The sequence below is a fragment of the Neophocaena asiaeorientalis genome, unplaced genomic scaffold (genome assembly GCF_003031525.2).
Source record: "Neophocaena asiaeorientalis asiaeorientalis breed wild unplaced genomic scaffold, Neophocaena_asiaeorientalis_V1.1 scaffold129, whole genome shotgun sequence".
In the NCBI taxonomy this organism is placed as follows: domain Eukaryota; kingdom Metazoa; phylum Chordata; class Mammalia; order Artiodactyla; family Phocoenidae; genus Neophocaena; species Neophocaena asiaeorientalis.
In genome coordinates, this window is record NW_020172446.1 from 5,016,278 (window position 1) to 5,041,136 (window position 24,859).

Below are 24,859 nucleotides of genomic sequence, written 5' to 3' on the forward strand. Positions count from 1 at the left end.
TGGTTAAAAAAAAAAAAATATATATATATATATATATTTTTTTTTTTTGCTATTTTAAAAAAAGGTAAGACAAAATCAAGTTATCAGCTCTGCTGTGATGGATCTGTCTGGCAGCGCAGACCTAAGGAAGCCAGACAACTGAAGCCTCATTAAGTCACTGCCAATCTTTCACCTGATGCAGATAACTCAAGGCTGAAGAAAGGCTCCCAGAAAGGAAAGCAAAGCCTTTACTGACACTTGTCTCGTATTTCAAACTTCCTAATAAATAGTGAGAAACCACTTCATCCAACATTAATCAGTCATTTAAGATGAAGTTGCAAAGACTACATAGCAACATGGATACAAAACATGGATATAAAAACAAGTATATAAAAATGGCATATCCTATATAACTATGTTAAAAATCCAGATACACAGGGGGAGAAAACATGAAAAAAAAAAAAGGCGAAGTGATAATTTTATATCACTGGGTAGGTGATTTTCCCCTCAAAATTCTGAAATGTTATATTGCTTTTTGATTCCTTAAAGATTACCCAAATAAATAATGCCCATTATAAAAAAGTATGGAAACACAGAAGGAGGAGGAAGATGAGAAAAGGAAGAGGTGGATGGTAAGAAGATGAATATAAATTTTAAAACTGCCTACAATCCCACCACCTTGGGATAAGCCCTATTCAGATTTATCATCCTCTGATAAAAGTCTCTACATATACTCTGTACATTTAGATTCTGTACATTTAATAAAAATGAGACATCACACGTGCTCTATTATTAGAGTACCACACATGCTGTTTTCCAATATTGCTCTTTTCACATTGATAAAAAAATACATCTATCTACATCTTAATTTTTAAGCTGAATTTATATGAATAAAACCAAAATGTATTTAATCAATCCCTTACTGTTGGAATCTGGATTGCTTTTTTAGGCTTAGAAACAACACTGCTATAAACATTTTTGTAATTAAACCTTTGTGTACATCCTTAATTATCTATTTAATTTCTTTATATCCTCATCAATACTTGGTATATATAATTACAACTTTCTTTTTGGGTTCAATTTGAACTTCTGTCTGTGTGTGCTTGCTATTCACAGTTTTCTTTTATAAAGAGTCTGTTTCGGACCTCTGCCTAATTTTAACTGGTGTGTTTGTCATTTTCACAGTGATCAGTAATAGTGCTCTCTATATTAATATATTATAATGATTGCAAACTTTTTATACTATTATGCAATTTGCCTTCTAATTTAGTTGATGTATTTTTCTAGTATACTAAAATTTTTTATATTTTATGAAGTCAAATTCATCCATCTTTTCCTTTATGACTTCTAACTTTTTTGTTACGCTTACAAACATTTTCCTGCTACTATATTTAAAAAATAAATAAGAGAGAAAAGTAGGGTTAGTGGTAAGAAAACATAAGAAACACAATCTCAGTGAAAAATCCACCATTCAGTAAGGCCTCGGCACAGTCTAGCCCCCAGCTATGAACATACACAATTTCAACAGGTAATTAAGTAGAGACAATCTGTCAACCACTTCTGTTGGTTACCCACTGTGTAAAGCATGCCTTACATTTGTACAGAGTATGCTGCAAATGTACAAAAAGACGCAATCCCTATGGAATGGAATTTGGCAACCTAGAAAAAATTCAAATGCATTTACCCTCTTCACTAAGCAATGCCATTTCTGGAACTTCATCCTACAGACAAAACAGTACTTACATGCAGACAATACATGTTTATTTAGGCACAATAATAGTTAATATTTATTCCGCTCTTACTATTGTCAGGCACTGTTCTAATCACCGTGTGGTATTAACTCACGGCAATATAGTTTGTAATAGCAAAAGCCTGGAAGTGACCCAAGTTCCATTAGTAAGGGAACTGGCTAAATAAAGTATGGTACATCCAGACAACGGAAGATAATGAAGCTGTACTGATGTGAAAACGTACTGACAGGCCCCAAAGGCATGCTGTTAAGTGAAGTGAGAGCAAGATGCAGAGTGGGGCATAAGGTATGCTACCTTTGCTGCACTAAAACACACTGGAAGGATACAATAGAAATGAACAGAAATGGGAAACTGAAAGAAGGGGAGGTGAAAGGAGTAGAGAGTGACAGATGGAAACAAGATTCCCCTTTGTATACTTTTTTGTATTTTGATTTTGGAACAATGTAATTTTATTATTTATTAAAAGAATTATACCTTAGAAAGCAAAATAAAACAAAACACACACAGGGATCTGTAGGGAGCTTAGACTTCAAAATGCAATTTTAGGGCTTCTCTGGTGGTGCAGTGGCTGAGAGTCTGCCTGCTGATGCAGGGGACACGGGTTCATGTCCTGGTCTGGGAAGATCCCACATGCCACGGAGCGGCTGGGCCCATAAGCCATGGCCGCTGGGCCTGTGCGTCTGGAGCCTGTGCTCCACAACGGGAGAGGCCACAACAGTGAGAGGCCCACGTACTGGGAAAAAAAAAAAAAGGCAATTTTACATCCACTATCCTTGTTTTGATTTTAATCCTCACAGCAACACTACGAGGCAGGCGGGGTTGGTATGAGCTGTTTAAAGTCACATAGCCAGTAAGTAAGTAAAGCCCAAACTGAAATCCAGGTCTTAACTTCAAATTCGGTCTTTTCCATGGGGCTCAGCTTCCGCACTCAGGGGGGCAAAGAGAGTGGCAGGTAGTTATGACTTTGGCCAACAGATAACTGCTTAATCTAGCTCCTCATCTAGGCACTGTCTGGAACCAGGTCCCATCTGCTCACACACCCCACATCAAGAGCCATGAGCCCAGGTTTTGTGGGGTCCATTTATGAGGTATTCTGTATCTTTAAATCAAAGAGATATCATGTGTTCTAAGTGCATTTATTTAGAAGGCTGGAGAACAGGATGGGCTGGACATTTTTCAAAAAGAAACAAACCCACTACTTATGAGACAGATATCTGGACACTGATCTGAGGAGAAGCTTCTTTTTCCTCCAGAGTAAAAAACAAACGTCTGGTCTGTAGTTCAGGTTCCTGAACCTTTTGCTGATAAGAGAAGGGCTACTCTTACAGCTGGATATTACTTGTAGCCTCTTTCAGAAACAAAGGCTACAGAAGATTGTTTCCCTGGTAAGAAGGCAGGATGGAAAATGTGGTTGGGAAAGAGGGTTGTTTTGGTTTGTGGGTTCCATTTTTTTAAACCATCAAACCACAACAACGTTCAGTCTGTAGAAGTGCACACTTCCTGAGGAAGTGCCCTTTGCTAAGGAGTCCAGAAGAAGCCTGTCCACCTCTGGGCTGAGGAGAGAAGGCAGCACACCAACCAGTCTGATTTTTTGTTTCCCTGGACTGTGGGCATGAGCCAGGCAAGTCCAAGATCACACAAAATCCTGCCAGGGTCTCTGATGTTGGACAGGAGGAGAAAACACAACTTGAGGTGTCATCCAAGGGTCTGTTTCCTCACCAAAACTCAATGACTTCTCTCTAACCCCAAACATCATTACTCCTATTTGGTTCAGGCAAAGCCTGCTTTCTGATCATTCCTCAAAAGCTCCATTGATGGCAGGCCACATTATTTCTTGGCCCCAGGCCTCGGACTGGCCTGAAGCACACTCCACATGTCAAAAGCAACGCTTCTCAGCTCCCCTTTCCTTGGCCTTCCACTTCGCTTCCCAAAAGAGCCACAACCCTAACACCTTTCCTAAAACTCTGCTCACCTTTGAAGAATCACTAAGGAGCCTTCCCTGTTCCAATCACTCACCATCTCTCTTGTAGTTTACCCCCTTTATTATTTTGCACTTATAATTATAAAAGCAACTTGTTTTTATAATAAATTGCAAACACCATACAGAACAAGATTTACAGCCTCCATGGCTGCAGCTCAATCCCTGGCCTCCCCACTCCCGGTACCTAGCATTCGAAAGAATCAAGTACAAAATGTTCCTGATGCGGCATTAACAGCACAGTTGGGCTTCTACCCTCACCCCTCCTCAAGTTTCCAAAGCCTGCCTTAAAGTCCAATCCCAAAGCCTCTCCCACTGACTCATTTTCTGGCTGCCCTGCTGCAGCACTTTTTTTTTTTTTTTTTTTTTTTTTTTTACCTCTCCCACTGACTCATTTTCTGGCTGCCCTGCTGCAGCACTTTTTTTTTTTTTTTTTTTTTTTGTAGTACGCGGGCCTCTCACTGTTGTGGCCTCTCCCGTTGCGGAGCACAGGCTCTGGACGCGCAGGCTCCGCGGCATGTGGGATCTTCCCGGACCGGGGCACGAACCCGCGTCCCCTGCATCGGCAGGCGGACTCTCAACCATTGCGCCACCAGGGAAGTCCTGCAGCACTATTTACCACCAAGTTCTCCCTGATATCACCTAGTTCCATGACTTCTCCCTAACCCCTCACCCATTTCAACAACCTCAGCTTCAATGTCTTTCTATTGTCTCCCCACTGAGGGGGCTCTACCCGGTTCCCCCTCTTTTGCTGTCATCTGCCTTCTTGGAGAAATCATCCCTTCTCTTGCTTTCCTTAGTCTACTTATCCTATATCTTACAGTCTGAGGAGCACACCATGAATGCCACTTTTGTCCTATCACAGCCCTCTTCAAATCCCCTTCCATGTCCCAGCTGAGTAAGTATAAATTCCTCTGAGGGTCAGAGACATACGTTCCACCATGGTCTGTGCACGGTTCCCTGCATCCCATCAATAAATGTGAGGTGATGCTATTGCTAGTGGGTTTTCCTGGGCACTAGGTTTATTCGCCTCCACTGCTCTCTTTCATGCAACTAAGCCCACATGACGAGTCATCCATCCAGTAAACTGGTATGTAGTCCAGTGGTCACACGAGGGTCTTGAATTCTTAGAGACCTGACGCTAGAACCATGGGCAAGTTAAGACAGCCCTCTCCCAGAGAGGATTAAGGAGCCTTATGTTCTCGCTCTCCTGCTCAGCTGTCTACAGATAACATTAACGACAGTAACAACGATAGCTAATATTCTCATGCACTTCTCATATGCCTGGCACGGTTCTCACAGCAACCCTATGAGGTAGGTACAATTATTAACCCCATTTTACAGATCAGAAAACTAAGGCTTATAAAGGTTAAATACCATGACCAAGGCTACATAGCCAATAGGAGGGACTGCCAGGACGTGTTCCCAGGCATCTGGTGCCAGGTTCTGTGCTTAACCTCTATCCTCCTCAAAGCAATACAAACACACCTGGGAGACAATCTGGTGAACATGACAGACCCTCTCTACAGGAGAAAGCAAATACACACACACAAATCTGTATTAAATATGAAGAGATTTCTCCCTGAAACCAATGCCTGCTTGCAAGTTAGGAGGAGCCTCTGTTCCACAGTTTGTCCCCCTCTCACAAATGGTAGCCCTCTGCTAGTCACACACTTTGATGAGGAAGCAACGGTCAATCTTCCTCTGTTCCACTCACATGAACTATTTTTTAGCTTGAGTCATGCAGGTTCGTTGGTGAATGGAGATGGAGGATGAGGAGTCCCTCTGAAAGAACTCAGATACCTGAATCTGATAGTAGCAGCGCTTTTCCCAAGCCTGGAGAGACATGAAAACCCTGAGGTGACAAAACAAATTTGTGTCTTGCTCTTTTACAGGAAATCAGAAGCATCCACTTTTACCTCATATAATTTTCTCTTAATTTCTGCAAGTCCAGCTCAATATTGTCTATAATTATATTATCTGTGCTAGAAATCCACTAAATCTCAAACTGATCTGCAAATAACTGGTTATCTTTCATAGGTAGTATACATTTTTAGGGAAGCTGCCTGTGTCACATTAAGAAATCTGAATTCCAGTCCTCTCTCTGACACTGTGCAACCTGAACAAGTCAAAACCTCTCAGCACGTTTTCATGTTTTCACATCAAACATGGGTGTTCATATCCTGAGTTATGCTACATGATGCTGTGAGGGAAAAAGAGACAAATACATTAGCAAATGTTGAATTCTTATGAAGCAAGGTGTTATGAACTCTATGTCCTGAGTACCTCTGACAGAAATATGGAATATTCATTGAACTTTTCAGAGTTATATAACAGTATACAGTTTGATGGCTATATATACTATAGGGCCTCATAAGGAAATTAGTCATTATCCGTGTTACTGATAGAGAAATGTGAAACCATAAGGAGACAAATGACTGCCCAGGATCTATAATCAAGAAAGTAGTAACTGTCTCTCTTGGTTCCACCATATAACGTTATATGAAGGATATGATGAATTTTGTGCCTAGCTTTGGACATACTGTTCCCAAAATCACATGGTGAGGCAATTTAAAGGCCATTCTTTTGGTTTTTAGAAAGCAGCAGAAGTCCAGATGTAATGTGAATCAGCCACATAAGTTTCTTTCCAGATTAATCTCTAACATGCCAAAGCCTTTAACTGCAATCATGAAGAGACTCCCTTTTATGAGGAAGTCTGGAAATTTTACTAAAATGAAATCAGGAACAGAAAGGCTTATTTGTAAGGAAAGATGAAGAATGTGAGTTAAAAACAACTTCAAAGTTGAAGCTGAAAAAGGCACAAAAGCAATTTGAAAAATAATCTTGGTTCAAAATGAAAATGTAGAGAAACAAATTTTTAAAAGATAAAGATTTTCCTTCAACGACCATTGCAGAGTTAGAAAATAATATTCCTAACTTTACTAAAAAGTTGTATTATTCAGCATATTAAGAAACTAGACTATAAGCATTAAGAACTATGTTATGATAATTCTACCTTCAGAGCTCTAATGTATCAGACTTTAGAACTGGAATATCATCTCATGACTAAGTGAATCAATCATAAAAAGAAGTTCCATAATAAGACTGGTTCATTAGGGAGACCATCCAAGAATTTAATTTATTGAGTATCAACACTTTTGTTATATGCATGGCAGAATGTTGATAACTATTGAAGCTGGGTTATGGGCACATGGCGACTTCTTAATACTATTCTGTTTGTATATGCCTGAAATTGTCCATGATAAAAAGTTAAAAAAAAAACAGAAACAATGTGGCACATATACACAATGGAATATTACTCAGCCTTAAAAAGAAATGAAATTGAGCTATTTGTAATGAGATGGATAGACCTAGAGTCTGTCATACAGAGTGAAGTAAGTCAGAAAGAAAAAGACAAATACTGTATGCTAACACATATATATGGAATTTAAGGGAAAAAAAATGTCATGAAGAACCTAGGGGTAAGACAGGAATAAAGACGCAGACCTACTGGAGAACGGACTTGAGGATATGGGGAGGGAGAAGGGTGAGTTTTGACAGGGTGAGAGAGAGTCATGGACATATACACACTAACAAACGTAGTAAGGTAGATAGCTGGGGGAAGCAGCCGCAAGGCACAGGGATATTAGCTCGGTGCTTTGTGACAGCCTGGAGGGGTGGGATAGGGAGAGTGGGAGGGAGGGAGACGCAAGAGGGAAGACATATGGGAACATATGTATATGTATAACTGATTCACTTTGTTATAAAGCAGAAACTAACACACCATTGTAAAGCAATTATACCCCAATAAAGATGTTTAAAAAAAAAAAAAAACAAAGAACCATGTTATAAAGCAGCATGGACAAAATAATCCTGGGAAATTTTTGGTGGTTACATAGAGTTTTTCACTTGCCCAACTCACGATGTGCTAACTCTGGACACAAACCACTCACGAGATGCTCCATCCTCCCCTCCTTGTTCAGATTCCCAGACATAAACAGTGCTCTAAGAGCCTTTTCTCCTGACAGAAGACATTTACTCATCTCCAGATACTTTATACAAGTTTTATGTCCCCGTAGCCACTAGTTTCTGGTCACCAAGTTCATAAATTGATCTGGTATGTCCATGAGTAGACTAGATGTTACTAGAACAGAGAAGCTTGGAGGAAGCACAGTTTAGTGGTCAAGAAAACAGGCTCTAATGTCAGACTGAATTATAATTCTGGCTCTACCACTTTTTAGTGAGATGACCTGTAGGTCACTTTGGCTTAAAGATTATGCTCTTCTCAGATGAATTTCTGACTAAGAGTAAGAGGCACCAAAGGTTATCACCCCTATTTTAAATTTTTAAACATTTTACAAACTACTTGATTCTAACAAGCCTATCAACTTTTCAAAATGAAAGACAATGTAACAAGTCCCAAGGTCTGTTCCCTCATTCAACTATGAAATCCATTTCTAATGTGATCCATAAACACACAGTCAAGTACTTCAAGAAGTAGGGGAGAAAAGAAAGCCACGTTGGTTGTACACCATCTTAGATATGTATCCAATTTTCAGTCCATCTGACTAAGAATACTAGAATTCTAGAATACTTCCCCAATATGAAGTAACCCAATGGCTTCAATAAGATAAGAATTAATTTCTCGCTTTATGTGTCTAGTGGTCAGAGGTAATATTTGTCCCCTTTAGGAAACAGTCAGGTTATCTGATTTAATTATTAGTCTCATGACCAATGGGAAAGACCAAAGCCAGAACTGGGCAGAGGGAAAAGGCAGCCTGCCCAGGTATCTCTGCTCTGTTCACCTCCAGCCTGTAGTATTATCAACATTGCTTTTTGAGAAACCATCAATCTTAACAAGCAGAAACCCCACAGAGAACAGTAACAAACTGTTAACAATGTTATCTACAGAAACAAAATCCTAGCTATGCTGTTTATGGTTGTCCTGTCTCCCGAAAGAGCACCAAAGAGGTTCTGTCTCAGACATGGCAGCCAATGCCCACCAGGATGACAGACGGGAGGGCCCTGCTGGGGTAAACACACATTGCCCGCATAATAACATACTACGTATTCTCCTAAGGTCAGGCCAAGTGTGCCAATTAAATTAGATCATGTTTTCTTTCCTTCCTTCCTGTTAAGTCAGAAAGAACATTACCAAGAAACACATGAGAATAATTTATTTTGGCATTGAATGAACTATTCGCTACCCCCACTCAGTTCAATTTATCTTTTGGCTCTCTACTGAAATGCTTTACTCTGTATAATCTCAGGCATTTCAGTTATTCAAGAACAACAAAAAAGTTAGTTTAGTCTTAACTAGACAGGTTTCACTAGGAAGGATTACAGGCAGACCACAGGGATCAAGACCCCAGCTCTTGGGACAAAGTGAGAGAGTGGCATGGACATATATACACTACCAAATGTAAAACAGATAGCTAGTGGGAAGCAGCCACATAGCACAGGGAGATCAGCTCAGGGCTTTGTGACCACCTAGAGGGGTGGGATAGGGAGGGTGGGAAGGAGACACAAGAGGGAGGAGATATGGGGATATATGTATATGTATAGCTGATTCACTTTGTTATACAGCAGAAACTAACACACCACTGTAAAGCAATTATACTCCAATAAAAATGCTAAAAAAAAAAACTAAGAAGGGAGTATCATTGTCATTAAAGTAAATTTTATGAAGTAAAATGGTGATATAATGCAAATGTAAAATGAACACATGTTAAAGATTTTTATTCAACTCACTACAAGAGTGAACCAGTAAGATAACACAATCAGTTCAAAGAGCCAAAGGACATTTGAAAATGTGTGTGATATAATTATGTGTGCTTTATAATATAAATGATAAAATTCGTATAATTATGTAAATAATTAAATGTTAGACTTCTGGGTTGGAAGCAAAACTGGTTAATGTTTTATAGTGCAATAAGCTATAACCTTTGAACTTAAAAAAAAAAACCCCAGCTCTTTCCACATAATAATAGAATGAGTAGGTCAGCGGAAGCAAAACTTTTACTGAGTTAGGAGTAAAGAGGTACAGTTGAATGGAAAAAAATAAATTAGCAAAGTGGCCTAGAATCCTCTTTAAGAGTAGGTATTTAGGTTCAAAGTAATAAAGACAATAACTCACACTACACAGAACACAGAGCTTTTGCCTGACTTTACAAGTGTTTATCCTCTCTTAAATGGGTATCACGACTATCTACAAACTCAGTGACTGTTATAGATAGAAAAATATCTCAGAAACAAGCCAACGGGTCCAGGCTGGTCTAAACAAACCATAACTTTAGTCCTTTTCCTAGACACTAATCTTTATAATAACAAACCATTTACAGGGACCAAATAAGACCAAAAATGAAACAAAAGCTACAGAGTTTCATCTGAAACAATAGCTTATGTTTTAACATGTTACAAATACCACATCCTTCCAATTCAAGACAAGCGTCTCCTTTGCATCCACTTCTTAACCATCATCAACTTAACGGATATAACTGAATTCTGAGTTGTTTGTTTTTAATCTTTTTGCTAGTTTCCTTATACCCACCTCTACCTGATCCCAATGTTTTTGTGTCTTAAAATGAATTTATCTTATAAGAAATCACCAATTAAAAACTATGTTGGACTTTAATTCATAATAGTTAATTTAGCAAGTGCCCCATAATCACAGAACAATAACACAAATCACAGATGGGGGACATGCAACTACCTGATGATGAACAGATACGCACCAACAGCGCTGATATTCGTTTACATATAATCACTGAGCTGAGTTTCACAGCAGATCCCAGGGATAGTTTGCCAAAATCCACCAATGAGCATTTCATGGGGAGATGAAAAGACTTGAAATGACAGATTAAATGGCCTCTAGGTGTTGGCCATCACCTACTAGCCTGTGCCACTCAATCGCAGCACACTCAAGTCTTGTCAAGGCTCTTCTAAGACAGTAGTTTTCAGATATAAACGACTGAAGCCCCATCTGCTCACTTCCAAACCTCCACCTTTTACCCGTGGAAATCTTAGAGCTCTAAAGAACTTAGCTGGAAAATCACTTAAACAAAGAGGGAAGCAACAGGTAAAGAGTTGCTGAGATCGCTATTTTGTTTTTCTTGTTTTTCTTTCATTTTGTTTTACTTTTTTTTAAAGAAAATTTCTGGTTGATTGCTGCTTGGGTGAGATAGCTGAAGTCTGATTCCAAGTGTCTGGGTAATCTCACTGGATTCCCTACCTATTTCCTTCCAGTCTTCTAACTAGTCTAGAGAGCTGTGGTTTATGTGTCCTTCCTAGCCAGAATCCACTGGATAAAAGTAAGAAATATGGGGCTTCCCTGGTGGCGCAGTGGTTGAGAGTCCGCCTGCCGATGCAGGGGACACAGGTTCGTATGGACTCTGGGAAACAGCTGCTACAAGATGTGACCAGCACATAACACACAAGCAAATACATGCTGACATGCATAATATTCTCTGGTAGTTGCCACTTTTTGGTTTGAAACTCTAAAAATTAAAGCATAACAATACCTTAAAAGGCTTTTATCTACTAAATCTATTATGAAAAACAGTCTTAAGAAATATGGTCTCTAAGATTTGCAAGAATATACCCTAAACAGTTAATCAATGGTGATCGCTGGGTAGCAGGATTATTAGAGATTTTTTCCCCCTCTTTTGGCTTATCTGTAGTTTTTATTTTTCTACAATTCAAATATTACCTGTGGTTTTTCTTTAAGCCTAATTACTATAATTTACTTATGACTTCTGCCTGCGTTTTGATTGTCAGAATAAAACCGTCTAAATGGTAACCACAGCATTTAGACTTCACAACTTCAGACTTCACAACTTCTCATGAGTCTCCAATACATGCCTAAAGTTTCTTGCCAATCCCATTCTCCCACTAGAAAGCTTCTGATTATTCTAGAGTTAGTGCAGTAAATGAAAATGCACCAAACTCCATAGAGCAAGTGTCCTGGCAAAGGGCACTCAAACTTCTTACTGGCCAAGTGATTCTGGTACAAAGGTCTACTAGGGTCAGCACGGTTTGGAACAAATGCCAGCACATACTGATCTCAGAGCCAACCAGGGAGTTCAGGCCTACCATGCTGGGCATAGGGATCCTGGGGGCAAACGAGATCCTCAGATTTTTCTCCAGAATAGTCTAGCTAATAATCTAGCTAATGGGACCAATTACTGAAAAATAAAAATGATCCACACTAGGGCAGCTTTTTCTTCACATTAGGAGGCAGAGAGTAGAGCACATCTAGTCACTCTGAGTTAGTATTACCAGATTAAGCTTACCTTTGTGGCCATGGTCTTCACCCCACGAATTTTCCACTCTCCATTTCACGAAAGCACCCTCCTGATCATCCTGCAAAAGAGTGGATGACAGTGTGTAGTCTGAAACTAGATCCGTCCTGATGACATGTCATGTAATTTTAGCTCTTATTCAGCCACTCAGAGGAAAGAGCCTTCTCTATACAGCAATGATATACATGACCAGGGCCGTATATCTTCCACTATAACCAAAGGGATACTCTAATAGAAGTGGAGTTTGAATCTCTTGGGGTGAAAATGCAATAAACCCAGCAAAGCGATAAATACTATTTTCTTCTTTACATTCTATTGTATACAGAAAATAAGCACATTAAAATGCCTCTTGGCTAAGAAAAACAAAATATTAAATTACTGAAAGCAGTGAACACCATCTGAAGCCAGAGACTCTTGCTTTTAATTAATCAGCATTCTTTGCAGAGGTATCCCACTGTATTTATTTTAGAAATGATTCTAAGACCTAGTCAAGAGTTTAAAAAAGAAAACAAACACATTCTCATCAATACAGCCTACTTTTCTTTCTTAGGGGAACCGAGTAATGACACTCTCCTATGTGTTCTTTTATTGATTCAGTTACACAAATATTGAATTTAATACAATAGAGGTTGAATGGCAAACCAAACACTATTTTCATAAAACAAAACCCAGGCAGTTCCGTTCTCCTTCTATCTTCATTAATAAAATAAGCTCAATTTTCATCTTCTTAAAGGGACAACGACACTCATCAAGATAACCTTCATTTACAGTCTTTATCACAGTGACACAGAGAGGGATAAGAAGGCTGCACTTGGGAAAAGACTGTTCTCTCTCATGTTTACCCAGGGCATTAGCTGATGTCAAAACAACTTAAATCTTGGTAGCATGAGAAGAGAGCTGGCGCCTGAATTATCTCCTAATGATTTCATCTGTCAACTCCCACCTGCATAAAACTGCACGAGTCTCATCTACATGGGATTTGATTTTACTCCTGACCGTTTTCTTGAATCTCAGCAATTTTCAGTCTCAGAAATAGCCAACAATCAAACCCACAAGTTTCAAACACCCTTATCTGTACTACCTACCCCTTAATCTTAGCCCCAGGTACCTTTAAAACCACATCAATAAACTATACATTCTGGGGCTAGCTTATTAAATGTTTTGGTTTTCTACTCCCTGCATTATAGTCCATCTTTACTTTCCTTTTAAATATAACTGTTAGAATCTATATCACCTAAAGTCATTTATTATAGTAAGTTTCAAAATGTTTCTTCTTTCCTTTGCCAATGAATTCCTGCATGACCTAGATCAAGCCATGTCATCTACAAATATAGAATAATATCTGGACCTCCCTCAGAGGGATTCCAAGAAACCCGAAACAAGAAAGAATATCCCAGAATACTTACTAGCATTTATCTCTGCATTATCATTCAAATGCAGTGCAAACTAGTTATGCAGTGGTCAAAAACTCAAAGTAGAAGGAAGAGAAAAATCTCAATATAAAATTCCAGTTATGATAGTATTGATTCTGCTTTATAATATTTACAGGTAATGTAGCTCCGTTTCCCAGAGGGGAAAAAAAAGCATATTAATAAATCATGCCAATGAAAGAATGGAAGTTCCAGAGAAAATGACATGGAGTATGTATGATTTTTATTTCTGAAAAACAGGAATACTCTATAATAGAGATGGAAAATGATAAAACCCAAAACTCTCTTGGAAATTACAAGGTTTTTAGTTTGTTTTCCGTTTTACTAATCCTCTGAATAGTTTAAAAGTTTAACTTTAAGGAGCTTTAGTTATAAATCCACTGAATTTTACAATATAGGAGGTCCAAACATAAATATGAACAGCTTAATATTAATATTTTATTCTAAGTATTTTAGTAGTATTTTATTCTAGTTTATTTACTATAGAATTTTATTTCATTATTTACAGTATTTTATGAGAAGTTCCTTCTAATATTTTGCTTCTAAGGTCAAGGTAGTTATTCTGTGACTTTCTTTCCAATTAGGCTAGGAAAAGAACACTTCTGCTTGCAGTGGTAAAGAACTAAAGTATTTTGAAGTCTTCTCTTCTTTATGATCCCTGAGCACAGGAGTAAATATCTAGTCTACAGCCTAGAAATGGGACGGCTTATTTGTGAAATAAAACTGCAGTTGTTGTTTCCAACACTGTGTCTTAGAAACAATGATATTACTAGTCAGAGTATTTCATAGGAAATTCAACATACTTTTTACATCCAATTTCCTGAAGCTCTGCATAAATCCAGTAATGGGCAAGGAGTCTACAAATTACTGTTATTGACATTTTACTGCAGAAGAATCTGAATGACAAATGAAAGGAAGGTGAGTCTGAACATAAGTCATCAAGATATGAACACTTTCAGGGTACATTTTAATTCCTTATTAAACTGAAGTTATCCTCTCCCAAGTTCCCTTGCTGACCTCTTTTCACACCAAGAATTTCCAAAGTTACAGAAAAGCAGTTACTTCCTTACTCCCTGCTGACACAAATTCTGCTCCTCATGGAAAGTTTCTATTTTTATTACTTCTGAGCATCCAGCCAAACCCCAAGTGAGGCAGGTACAATGTCTTGCTAACTTTTAACAGAAATCATATACACTATGAAGAAGCTCTGCTGGAATAAACGGTCTGCAGGAGCATGTAGATCCATCTATGCAAACACTGGAGTGGGCACGCTGAGGGTCATACCTTTTCTGAGACAGCAGTGAAGGTCATGGCGTGGGTCATAAGTGACTCACCAAAAGTCAGCCTCTCAGCTTTATTCATGTTCTTCATGGAGACACCAAACACTAACTCATGGTCATAGCTGTAAAAGAGAACAATAGCACAGAATATACAGAGTACAATCATGGGGGATAATTGGCTTCTGGTTGTAAAAGGATCATAGAAGAACCTGAAGGGGCTTTGCAGCTCCAGATATATCTGGGCTGTAGCTCTTTAGAGAACGTGGTACATGCAAAATTTAGTCTCTCAATGGGATTCCATTCTCTCTGTGTCACAAGAGTACTCAGAAAAATACAAAGTTATTAAACATAAATTCCCCAAATCAAAAAGCTGACAAGATAAACTTGCATTGTCATTTTGGCAAGAAAACTTAAAAGTTTCTGAAGTAATTTTTTTCAAAAATGGTCTCTTTTGAGCCAGCAGAAGCACTCAGTTTCTGAATTCACTTAGATCACTGCTAACTGTGAAATTTAAATAAAGAGTGTCAAAATATTGGAGAATATTTTCAAAGTTTAAAAAACCTCATGAATTCTCTTTTAGCAGATTTCCTTTCTCCTGTTAACTGTCAAGATATTTACTCAATTTCCTACAAGTAATAATTACTTACAAGTAACACTAAAGTGATATATTTTAACAGTCAAGGAAGTTGAATGATTCAGTTCACAAATCAATCTTCATTGTCATAAACAAACAGGAGGAATGCTTTAAAGTATGTATGCATATTAGTCCTAGTTGTCATAAAGACAAAATACATAAGGTATCAAAGCAATAGAAGTAGTTAAGAAGGCTCAAATAGCAAACAAGAGATCTGGAAAACCTTTAATTATAACCCCAAACACACTAAGCAGATTTACACAGTAATCAGTTACTATTATTTTTATAACCTTTCGTAATCCAACTTTTTTTTTCTTTTTTTTGGCTGTGTTGGGTTTTCACTGCTGCGTGCAGGCTTTCTCTAGTTGTGGCGAGCTGGGGCTACTCTTCATTGTGGTGCACTGGCTTTTCATTGCAGTGGCCTCTCTTGTTGCGGAGCATGGGCTCTAGGCACGCGGGCTTCAGCAGTTGTGGCGCACGGGCTTAGTTGCTCTGTGGCATGTGGGATCTTCCCGGACCAGGGATCGAACCTGTGTCCCTGGCGTTGGCAGGTGGATTCTTAACCACTGTGCCACTAGGGAAGTCCCAGTAATCCAACTTTTAAGTTGCCTTTTTTAAAAAAAATATTTATTTATTTGGCTGCACCAGGTCTTAGTTGCAGCACACAGGATCTTCATTGCCTCATGCAGGATCTTTAGTTGCAGCATTTGGGATCTCTTAGTTGCATCATGTGAACTCTTAGCTGCAGCATGTGGGATATAGTTCCCTGACCAGGGATTGAACCCGGGCCTCCTGCATTGGGAGCGTGGAGTCTTAGCCACTGGACCACCCATGGAAGTCCCTTAAGTTGTCTTTTAAAAAGTAATTATTGTACAAAAATAAAGACAAAAAGTATGTGGCATCTTTGATAAATACTTGGTATCAAATACTTGGCATCACATTGATTGTATCTTTTACAATATTACTTTGAGTGTTATTTTTTTTTATATCAAAAAAAATTTTTTTTTAAGTGTCTTTCTCATGTAGGATGACTTTTTAGGAACATCCAACAATTTCAACTCAGATATGAAGTATGATCTTGACTTTCCAGGTTAGAGTTAAATATGTGGAGTTTCTGCTATGAATCCTCAAACTCTACAAAATAAAAAGAAACAGACCCACCCTCAGGCCAACCTTAATCTTTGAGTGAACCTGAGCTGAGTCACTTCGTCCCAAGAGTGCACTCCAACAGTCACAACCCACAAATGATTTCCTATTTTAAATTTCCTGCACTCACACATTCATGTCACTGAGGCCCAACTTGCCACTGAAGTGTTTTCCAACATCACAGCCAAACCATACAGCCTAGAAGTAGAGGAAAGAAGAAGAAAGAAGTCAACATAAGTTCTTCCTATTACACCAAAGAAGTTGGAAGAAAAGGTTTTAACCCCTATGCAGAAGACAAAGAAACAATACCAACCTCTCCATCTTTGATGGAGGCAGCAACCATCTTTTTCAATAAGTCAATGGGCTGGTTGTTATATAGAGTTTTCCTCCCTCCAACCATGTTGCTTAAGTAGTCCACCGTGTAAAGTTTGCTGTACTTGTGGTGGGGCCGAGGGTCATTCACTAAACAAATCTATTGAGATCAAGAACATGTTGATTAGAACATAAAACCAGGAGTGTCAAGCAAGATACAGACCTCTCCTTTAAGTTCATGTATTTGTTATCAAGCGTAGCACCTCTGCCTACAAGAACAAGCATTACACATTGTTAAATGAGAAACAAAAGGTGGTAAGGTCATGTGAGAGAGGTCCCTGTATATTCTAATTAGTATAAGGGACGTATTTGGGAGTTGCAACAACCTGTTTCTCCTACTGGCAGGAATCACCTCAAAACTAATTCTGCAGAATTGTGTGCACTGAGTAAGGCAAGATGGCAATTCACGAGTCCATCACTACAAGACCTCTGCTCTCAAGTTACCAGAAAGGCTCAACATCTGGCAGTACCACAACTGAGTTGGGACTCCAATCATAAAACAACGCCATGTGCTTTTAAGACGGTCAAGATGCCAGTGAAGAAGGGGCTCTAGTCATCTTGCTAGGTAGGTGGAGAAGCCCTGAAGTGAGCGGGAAAAACGAGGATGGGACACTGCTCCCTTCTGCAAGAGAGTCCCAAGAGGGGCCCACAGTAGAGTGATGCTCTGAACCCATGGTAAGAAACACCCAGTATGCTTTCATTGTCTTCACACCTGAGAATGACTCAGGGCCCAAATCAGGGGAGCATATGGGAATTCAACTGACTGCTGGCCCATAGTTAGAAAAGTCTCTGAAGAGGAGCACTGGGGATCCTAATATGACCAACTGAATTGGTACATAAAATACCTCAGAGGAAGGAGGAAAAATTGTGTTTAGTGTCTAGTTTGATGACCATGCATGGTAACCCAGGAATCATGTATTCTTTCTTGTAGTCATCAGGCATTTGAAAGTAAACAGCCAGTGGCTGCCAGTGCCAGTCTCCAACCTTATCTTCCATATTGAAGAGTGGCTTGACATGTTCCTTGTAAAACTTCAAAGGTGTTATGGGGCCAATCTTCTGATAGTTTTTATCTTTGTCTCGATACTCCCAGGTAAACGTCTCTGGTGGATTACCCAAACAGATGCACACCACTCTGAATATCTGGAAAAAAGGAGGACAGATGAGCGATGGCTAGGGAGAAGCAGTATTTTTTACCTCTTCATTTTCTTCTAACTTGGGAAACACAAGAAATCAGTGGCTAAATTCAAGCCAGAAATTTCACAGGAAATCTAATATTGCTCCAAAAATTGGAAGGTTGATGTCCAGGATTTGATATCAGCTAACTTCTGAGTTCTTAAATAAACACTGTGAACAATACAATTCTGAAATGTTAATATTTAGTGCTTAGTATTTGCCCTGCAAGTTAAACTTCCTTAGCCAAGAAATCACTCACTACTGATACACAACAAGACCTGGGCTGCTGCTCTGCTGATTATATTTCTTATTTTTTTTAATTTTTTTTTTTTCCGGTACGCGGGCCTCTCACTGTTGTGGCCTCTCCCGTTACGGAGCACAGGCTCTGACGCGCAGGCTCAGCGGCCATGGCTCACGGGCCCAGCCGCTCCGCGGCATGTGGGATCTTCCCGGACCGGGGCACAAACCTGCGTCCCCTGCATCTGCAGGCGGACTCTCAACCACTGTGCCACCAGGGAAGCCCTGTTGATTATATTTCAAGTGACAAATAATTACATACATTTTATGGATTTCCTTCCCTTTATGCTTCTAGGTTTTGCTTTGATTGTGACAGGGGTCTCTACTCACAGAAAAGTCATTAACTTTTTGGTGGAGCTTAGATGACAATGTCTATTAAAATTATTATTAGAACAAGACTAAATTTAGTAGTAAGGTACCAGTTTTTGGGTTGTGAGACCTAAACATACTATCCAATGATGTCATAAAACCTTCAATTAGCATTATTACAATCCAAGGATATTTCAATATTTTATATTATTTTCATCTTATAGAAAGACAAAAATAGAAGTATAGAGACATACCTTCCTCTTCTGTATCAAATTTGCTCTATCTTTTAAAAAATACACACTATGATCTGCTTCTTCTTTGTCCACCCCAGGCACCACCCTAATCCAATCTTATTACCTGTATTATTTGCTCCATACATTTGTATTGATATACTCCAATACAGTCAAAAGAAACAGATCCTGTATTTATTAAGTGTGACTATTTTGTGCTAGATACTATATATCTGCTAGGTTAACTTAATTCTCACAGAACTCTCTCAAGGCATAATTTCCCCTCCTTTTTCTTTTCTTCCCCCAAAAGAGATTGAGACTCAAAGAAACTAAGTAACCTACTTAAGATCACATAGCTGGTAACTGGCAGAACCATGGTCTAAACTGACGTCACACACTGCCCAAAAAAAAAAAGTATTGCTCCATTGGTACAGCGTTTAAAACAAAAAAGGGAACATTTATTGACTGTTTTCTGTGCTGTACTACAATTTTTAAATATCATATATCTCAATCCTCTAAAAAAAATGGTAGGTATTATTCACATTTTACAGATAAGGAAACCAAGGCTCAGGGAAATAAATAGCTTGACTGAAGTCCTAAAGCCAATAAATCGCAAAATTAGGATTTGAACCCAGGTCTGACCTCAGCACTATTTCTATAACACCATGAATTAAGCATTTATCGTTTACTGTAACTTTCTGAGTTTCCTATAACCTGTCTCTTACAAAAGGTCATAAACTTCTCAAGGATAAGGACCAGGTCATGGATATTTTGTATCTCCTATAGCATCTAGCACTATATCTGACCTAGATATAATAAATGATGTGAACACTGTTCCACTCTCCACCACAGGATGAATAATTTCAGAAGTACCACCCTTTCTTCAAGTCACTTCTTTGTTGAAGATTCAATAATGCTTTCCTATTACCTCCCATAACAAATCTAAACTCCATGACCTGATCTACTTGTCTTCTTTTTTTTACTTCGGCATAACATACATTCAACAGGTATGCAAAGTGCACTAATCTTACATATACAGCTCAGTTCAAATTTTTACATAGGTATACACCCATGTAACCACCATTCAAATCAATATACAGAATATTTCCAGGGTCCCAAAGCTTCCCTAGCTCCCTTCTAATCAATAACCACACCTTCCCCAAGGTAAGCCTCATTTTTTTTTTTTTTTTTTTTTCATTTTTTTAATTTAAGCATCATTTTGGCTTATATAACCACTCATTATTTTTGCCTGTTCTTTAATTTCATATAAATGGAATCACATAGCATATTCTTTGCTGTGTATGGCAACCTTTGTTGACATAATGCCTGTAAGATTCACTCATGGTGCTGTGGGTATCACTAATTTGTCTTTACTGCTGTGTAAATATATTATAATTTATTCACTTGTGTTGGGGACATGTGAGTTGTTTTCAGTGTAGGGTTATCTATAAAGCAGCTAAGAATATTTTTACCCAAACGGTTTTCCAGGGGCTTGAAGGAATTTACATACTCTCCAGCAAAGGAAGAGAGTTCCAGTTGTTATATCAATACATTCTTGCCAAGCCTGGCACTGCATTTTTAATTTTAGCCATTTTGGTGGGTAAGTGATGGTATCCCCAATGTGGTTTTGGCTTGCATGTCTCTGATGAACACGGCTGGATTTTAAAGGCTCTCTGTAACTTCACCCAACCTTATTTCCCATCACGGAGCCTGCTCACCCGTCAGGCCTGTCTATGTCTCTCCTTTCTGTCCACTCAATGCACTCAGCTCGTTGTCATCTTTATAACTTTACTGTCTCTTCTGTTCCTCAAAACCCAATCCTACTCCCATGTTATAAAACTCAGTGCAGGGAATTCCCTGGCGGTTCAGTGGTTAAGACTCCACACTTTCACTGCCGAGGGCCCGAGTTCAATCCCTGGTCAGAGGACTAAGACCCCGCAAGCCATGTGGCACAGCCAAAAAACAAAAATTAAAAAAAAAAAAAAAAAAAAAAAAGCTCAGTGCAGGATGACCCTTTTCCAGAAAGTTTTCACTAATTAAATTTTTATGTCAGAAGTATTCAGAGAAGGGAGAAATTAGTGTGAGCTAGAAAAATTAACATTTGATTCCATAGTGTCATTTGTGTTTCTCTACTGTCCCCCCTGCTAGACTTAATCTACCAGGGACAGAAACTAGACCTTGGACATATCCCAACAAACACTAGAAGAACCACATTAAAAACATTTTTCTTAAATTGAAAGTTCTTCTCCAGTGACTGGTGTAAAACTTAAATTTAGGAGTTCAAACTGGGCAGACCCTAAAAGCAGAACAAAAGGGAAGGCTTAGAGAATAAAACAAAGCTATAGCCTGTAAGAAATAAACCTTTCCTTCCCCTCCTCTCCTTGGACCCCAACTCTGGAGAACTCTGCTGTCCTTAACCTGATAGACCCCACCCTCTTCCCTCACTTTACTCTCCACTCCCTTCAGAAATGTTGGCTCCTGCCTCTGCTCTAGAAAGAATCACCAGAGAATGATCTATGACGGCCTGATTTCTTAATACGCCCAACCCCACCACTTTCAGCCAGAAAGACCACTTAAGGAGCTTAGTTTTGGACACTCCTTAGCTGTACATTAGTAGTTGTTTTGAGTAGCCAGGACTTCTCCAGACTGACCTTTAGGTAAACTCCTTAGATACCCCAGTCCCTATCGGGCTTTAGGGAACACACGTCCAAGATCCCCCAATTCTAAATCGGCATCCATATGTTATCATCAGCCACTGAAATTGTATTTATTTCTCTTCATCATCTCCAGTGCATTCATTCTAGGCCTGAAAAAGCCTTGGGACAGACTGGAACCTGATACCAAGACTCAAACTTATTCTCTGAACCAAAGCTAGAAAACTAGATGTAGGCCTGCCTATGACATTAGGCCTATAATTAAGGATAAAAAGACTCTTAATTCATGTGCTATTTTGGAAGACAGAGCCTGACTCTACCATCTTAACAGAAACAGATTAGCCTACAGATGAAGTTATGTTTGCCTTTCATTTTATGTTTTGTTTCCCAAGAGAGAATCTTCCTTTACTAGGATTTACTTTGTGTTTTATGAGCCTGAACAGCTGCTCCTTAAACCACCTCTCTCTTTTTTTTTTTTTGCAGTACGCGGGCCTCTCACCGCTGTGGTCTCTCCCGTTGTGGAGCACAGGCTCTGGACGCACAGGCTCAGCAGCCATGGCTCACGGGCCCAGCCGCTCCACGGCATGTGGGATCTTCCCGGACCAGGGCACGAACCCGTGTCCCCTGCATTGGCAGGCGGACTCTCAACCACTGCGCCACCAGGGAAGCCCCACCTCTCTTCTAATGTTGTATCATTCTCAGGTTGGTTTCTAGTACAGAAAAGCAGCAGCAGGGCATCACATTAGCAACTGTAATTGAGCTAATCTAGCCATGGACTAATGAGCTCTGTCTGGGATTCATAAGGACCAGAGAGTCGTTTTGTATTTGCTCAGCACAAATGGCACCTTTCATCATGAGGACACTGCCACTGGTAACTAAAAACAATGACAGTGAAAGTATATAATCAGAACATGTTTAAATAAGGAAGGTTTTATAGACTTAAATGATGTGTATTTTTAACTAGTAATCATTGTCACATGTGTATGAACATTTTATATGGGGTCATCTTGATTAATTCTCAGTCACCCAAGGGTGGTTTATCCAGTTCAGTTAGGCTCTGGCCAAAAAAAGGAGGCTAGGGCTAGGCCTAATGAAGATTTAAGACAACTAAGTGAATTTCTGTTTACTTTTAAACACATTCTAAATATAAATGAGTGTTTTACACTATAATTTACATATACCTCATTATGCATTTGACTCCCTATCTAAAGTGTTAAATCATTCCTTCCTTCTCCCCAAAAATGCATTAAAGGAAACTTGCATTTTAGTTATCTAAATGAATTCTATGATTAATCTTTTTGGAATACAAATACTTATACCCTACTGCATATGATTTATAAATCTGAAGTTTTATCAAAGGTGCACATAAGGCATGAATGAGGATAAGGGTGACATCTCTTTCTCTTGGATTTTAGTAAAACTGTAATTTGAGACATGTTGCTTTGTTTACCATGACTATAATTATCCAAAGCCATTCAGATTCAAGTCAGTTTATAACACTTTGGAAGGAATATTTGGCTCCAAGTCAACTAACAATAGTTAAACAAGCTCTAATTTTTAAAAACTCTCCAAAGTATAGTCTCCAGGGCCCCTGCTGATACATTTCTTGATAAGAGACTCTGCTGTTCTGAAACAATATTCCCGGTTCCCAAAGTATAAAGCTGGCAGTGAGCTTTGTATATCTGAGTCTGCTCTCTGGTGGGCAACTTGGGAGTGTCACCTGTTTCTCACAAGATGCACTTGGTATTCAGGACAAAAAAAGATACTGGACACTGAACACAAGTCATTATGCAGAACTGAATACTGGTAAATAATAAAACCAGGAAAGGGAATGGAAAAAAGAAAAAGGACACAGAAAGCATGAAATACAGGACATAGGGAAAGAATGTGTAACCCCAATTTAAAGACAAATGACGTGGGATGGAGTCAATTCCTATACCCATGGCTAAACTGGAGACAGACATCAAGTGAGAGGAGGAAGGCAGGATGCAATAGTTGCGAGTCAGTCATGAATACTTAGAAGGGTGAGAGTTGAAAGCCAGCTACAGGCAGACGCAGAAAGGAGGAAACTGTAATAATGAGAAATGTTAGAATGGGAAGGTAGTGCAATGGTAACAACCAAGCTACTTGAAATGGAGCAAAATTGGTAAAGCTAAAAGATTTCAGTGCTTGGAACCACTGCAGAAGTGACAGAATATTAGAATCTTCATTTGTATTTACAATACTGTATTGCCTAGTAAAGTCTAAAGCACTGTAGAAATATTACTTACTTCTATTGTTATAAAAACACAAAGCTACAGTGCCATTAAGAAATCACCTACTCTGACTTTTTAGTTTCACTGATGGAGAAATTAGGCTCATAGGTAAAATGACCTATTGATCACAGAGTAGAATGACCGCAAGGACACAGAAGTGGTCAAAGAATATAGCTGAACTTTGAAGGAAGTTCAGTGCTAAGGGTAAATGAACCAGTTACAAGAGGGAAGGAGTAAAGACCTTAGTGACTGCTGATCATGCAGAGAAAGGAGAGAGAAGACAGCTCTCTACTGCTTTCTGGTGGGGAATGAAAGAAAGGCAAGGATCTGTTTTAAAAACAAAAATCTTACCTGTGCCTGCAAAAGCAGGCAGAGAAGGAGATACTTTCTGGGGGCACCAAATATATTTTCAGGCAGGGAAAGACATAAAAAGGTACACTTAAGGGGTATGTGCCCTTCTGTGATGTTAAGGAAAACAAGGTCATACAGATGATAACTAAGAGTCAAATGATCATCTTGAGACTCCTAGAGTGGTGGCTGAATCAAAGAAATGGTTCGAAATTCAGACTCTCTAGTCCCACCCAGACCTACTGGATCAATCTGCACTTTAACAAGATCCTCAGGGGGTTCAACTGTACATTAAAGTTCGAAAGCACTACTTTAGAGCACATTTATTCTTTCCCTCCTCCAAAATCTTGCTTCTTCAATTACTGCTTCTCTCATTCACATCTGCTAGCCCTTACCACACACAGGTTTCCTCATCACTGCCCAAAAGCCCTCTCTCCTATCTGTAACCCCTCCCACTTCAGACACCATACATCACTCCAATTCTTCCCTCTTCCTTGTCCTCCACATCAGCAAGTCCTGACAGCTTCACTTCCAAGATACACCCCCAAATGTATTCATTTCTCTTAATCCTCACTCTCATCAATCTGGTCAGAACCACTAGGATATCTCATCTACACAACCACAAGAGCCTCCTAACTGGTCTCCCTACCTCCTCTCCCACTGTTTTACCATCCATTCTCAAAACAGCCAGAGTGTCATATTTTTTTTTTTTTTTTTTTTTTG

General features: G+C 39.1%; 1 protein-coding gene across 3 annotated transcripts in view; it reads right to left on the reverse strand.

The window, feature by feature from the left end:
- BLMH (bleomycin hydrolase) overlaps window positions 1-24,859 on the reverse strand; it is a 44,293-nt gene that overhangs the window by 4,371 nt on the left and 15,063 nt on the right. For all 3 annotated transcript variants that reach the window (XM_024737315.1, XM_024737316.1, XM_024737318.1), the window contains exons 7-11: window positions 17,855-18,010; window positions 16,812-16,970; window positions 16,629-16,696; window positions 14,723-14,840; window positions 12,000-12,069 (exon numbers count right to left, since the gene is read on the reverse strand). In XM_024737315.1, coding sequence (XP_024593083.1) covers window positions 12,000-12,069; window positions 14,723-14,840; window positions 16,629-16,696; window positions 16,812-16,970; window positions 17,855-18,010 — 571 coding nt within the window. The remainder of the gene's footprint in view (window positions 1-11,999; window positions 12,070-14,722; window positions 14,841-16,628; window positions 16,697-16,811; window positions 16,971-17,854; window positions 18,011-24,859) is intronic.